Source organism: Oncorhynchus keta, chromosome 8, assembly GCF_023373465.1.
Source record: "Oncorhynchus keta strain PuntledgeMale-10-30-2019 chromosome 8, Oket_V2, whole genome shotgun sequence".
Classification (NCBI taxonomy): Eukaryota; Metazoa; Chordata; class Actinopteri; order Salmoniformes; family Salmonidae; genus Oncorhynchus; species Oncorhynchus keta.
The window spans coordinates 39,857,887-39,860,386 of record NC_068428.1 but is presented as its reverse complement, the minus strand read 5'-3'; the positions used below and the strand labels follow the sequence as shown (position 1 = coordinate 39,860,386).

Here is a 2,500-nt window from a genome sequence, read left to right as displayed (position 1 = left end):
ACACACACACACACACACAGAGAGAGAGAGACTCTGAATCAGAGACACTCCACCAAGTCTCTGGACACACGCAGGAATAGAGAGAGAGAGTGAGGTGCATTGACCTCAGCACTACCATAGCTGGGGCTGGTTGAGTAATAGAATCATATGTGCACACTTAAAGACAGTAGAGAACGGTTGAAGACAGGAGAAGCTTTTGTTCTGTGTTGGTCCAAGACGGTCCTTAGCTTAACCATAGTTTCTGAATGGCTGCTGTGGGGAAACAAGCTTTGTTGCTGCCTGTGTGAATGAATGGGGCCTGGTGAGAACAGAACACTGGGTCTGAGGTTAAAGGCTGTGAGGACATTGAAGTATTTCATTTTTACTAGGCAAGTCAGTAAGAACAAATTCTTATTTTCAATGACGGCCTAGTGGGTTAACTGCCTCCCTCAGGGGCAGAACTACAGATTTGTACCTTGTCAGCACGGGGGTTTGAACTTGCAACCTTCCTGTTACTAGTCCAATGCTCTAACCACTAGGCTACCCTGCTGCCCCTGTATCACTAACTACAGAGAGAAAGAGAGAGAGAGAGAGAGAGTTCCACAGGCTGAGGGAGTCTCCCGAACACTAACACAGAGTAACACCATTCCACTTACCCAAGTCACATGAATACGAAAACATGCTGTCACACTTTTCAAGTTGGTGGGGCGTTTGGGATCGTCTGCACATAATGTTGTCTCATTGAAAGAGAACCCGTGTTTTGTATCCTGTTTCCCCAGTGTGTGAGAAAGGGGTTCAGAAGGTGTGTTGCAGCTCTCCAGAAGAACACCTCCAGCCGTTTAAGGACAAAATGGAGTCGTTTGTTCTGATTGGTGAGTAGCCTAATAGCACTGGGAAATAATGAGGGCAACAGTAGTTAGTAATATAGTATCACCACCAACCAATTTTCCACAATAGTTTGATAAATCAGCCTCTTATATACTTAAACTTCACATCGGTGTTTTGTCTAAACAGCACTTAGAAACGTACAAGGTGCTCCTAAAAAAAGCATAGATCTCCAGCAGTGGTTGGAACCAAAATTATCTTCCGGTCCTTTTGAACAGAACCATTATTGTTTTCCTTCTGTTCCGACCAGCAGAATAAAGTTCTGAACCGGTTCTAACAACAACTAATAGTAAGGGTTTCTATCGTTCCTTTCTGTTATTTTTTTAAACCTCTGAAATATAACATTAAATCACTTCCCCAATCAGTGTGGATAGAGCAGCTTGCTGTGGAGAAGGGAAGCGATTGTAATCTATCTAGGAAAGTCGTTTTAAAGCAAATTGTATTTTGTCATAACAGCATGGTTTAATCATACTGAAAGACAAACACACACTCTGCTTCCAGTCACAGTGTAGGCTGTGAGATGCCACTGAAATGTTGACGGAGAGAGTGGGAGAGGATGGAGGAAGCTTGCCTTGAAGCTCTCGGCGTCTTGTTGTGACATGCGTCATCTGAATTAGGCCCACTGAATTATACCCACAGAGTACTGGCTTCTATGGAGGAACTTTCAATGTCTTTGAACTTCTGAGTTGGTTTAACGTTGGACCAGAGCAAATAAGCTTGTGTGTGCAAGATCATTAAAAAACATCTTCCCTTTTTGCAGTTAATAAAACATAATAACTATAGTGTCCTTATAGTGTAAATAACTATAGTGTCCTTAACTAGCATTGATAAAGTCAATCTATTCTTCTCTAATTCATCATCGCTCCCTAATTTCTGAATTACACTTGTAACGTCATCAGTAGATTACAGTAACCTATGTAACGTCATCAGTAGAATACAGTAACCTATGTAACGTCATCAGTAGATTACAGTAACATATGTAACGTCATCAGTAGACTACAGTAAACGATGTAACGTCATCAGTAGGCTACAGTAACCTATGTAACGTCATCAGTAGAATACAGTAACCTATGTAACGCCATCAGTAGATTACAGTAACCTATGTAACATCATCAGTAGAATACAGTAACCTATGTAACGTCATCAGTAGATTACAGTAACCTATGTAACATCATCAGTAGACTACAGTAAACGATGTAACGTCATCAGTAGGCTACAGTAACCTATGTAACGTAATCAGTAGAATACAGTAACCTATGTAACGCCATCAGTAGATTACAGTAACCTATGTAACATCATCAGTAGACTACAGTAAACGATGTAACGTCATCAGTAGAATACAGTGACATATGTAACGTCATCAGTAGAATACAGTAACCTATGTAACGTCATCAGTAGAATACAGTAACCTATGTAACGTCATCAGTAGGCTACAGTAACCTATGTAACGCCATCAGTAGATTACAGTAACCGATGTAACGTCATCAGTAGATTACAGTAACCTATGTAACGTCATCAGTAGAATACAGTAACCTATGTAACGTCATCAGTAGATTACAGTAACCTATGTAACGTCATCAGTAGAACACAGTAACCTATGTAACGTCATCAGTAGGCTACAGTAACCTATGTAACG

At 40.8% G+C, this 2,500-nt stretch overlaps 1 protein-coding gene across 1 annotated transcript in view; it reads left to right on the top strand.

The window, feature by feature from the left end:
* LOC118387225 (formin-like) overlaps positions 1-2,500 on the top strand; it is an 80,032-nt gene that overhangs the window by 63,540 nt on the left and 13,992 nt on the right. Inside the window, exon 14 of the mRNA XM_052523335.1 lies at positions 759-851. Within this exon, the coding sequence (XP_052379295.1) occupies positions 759-851 (93 nt within the window). The remainder of the gene's footprint in view (positions 1-758; positions 852-2,500) is intronic.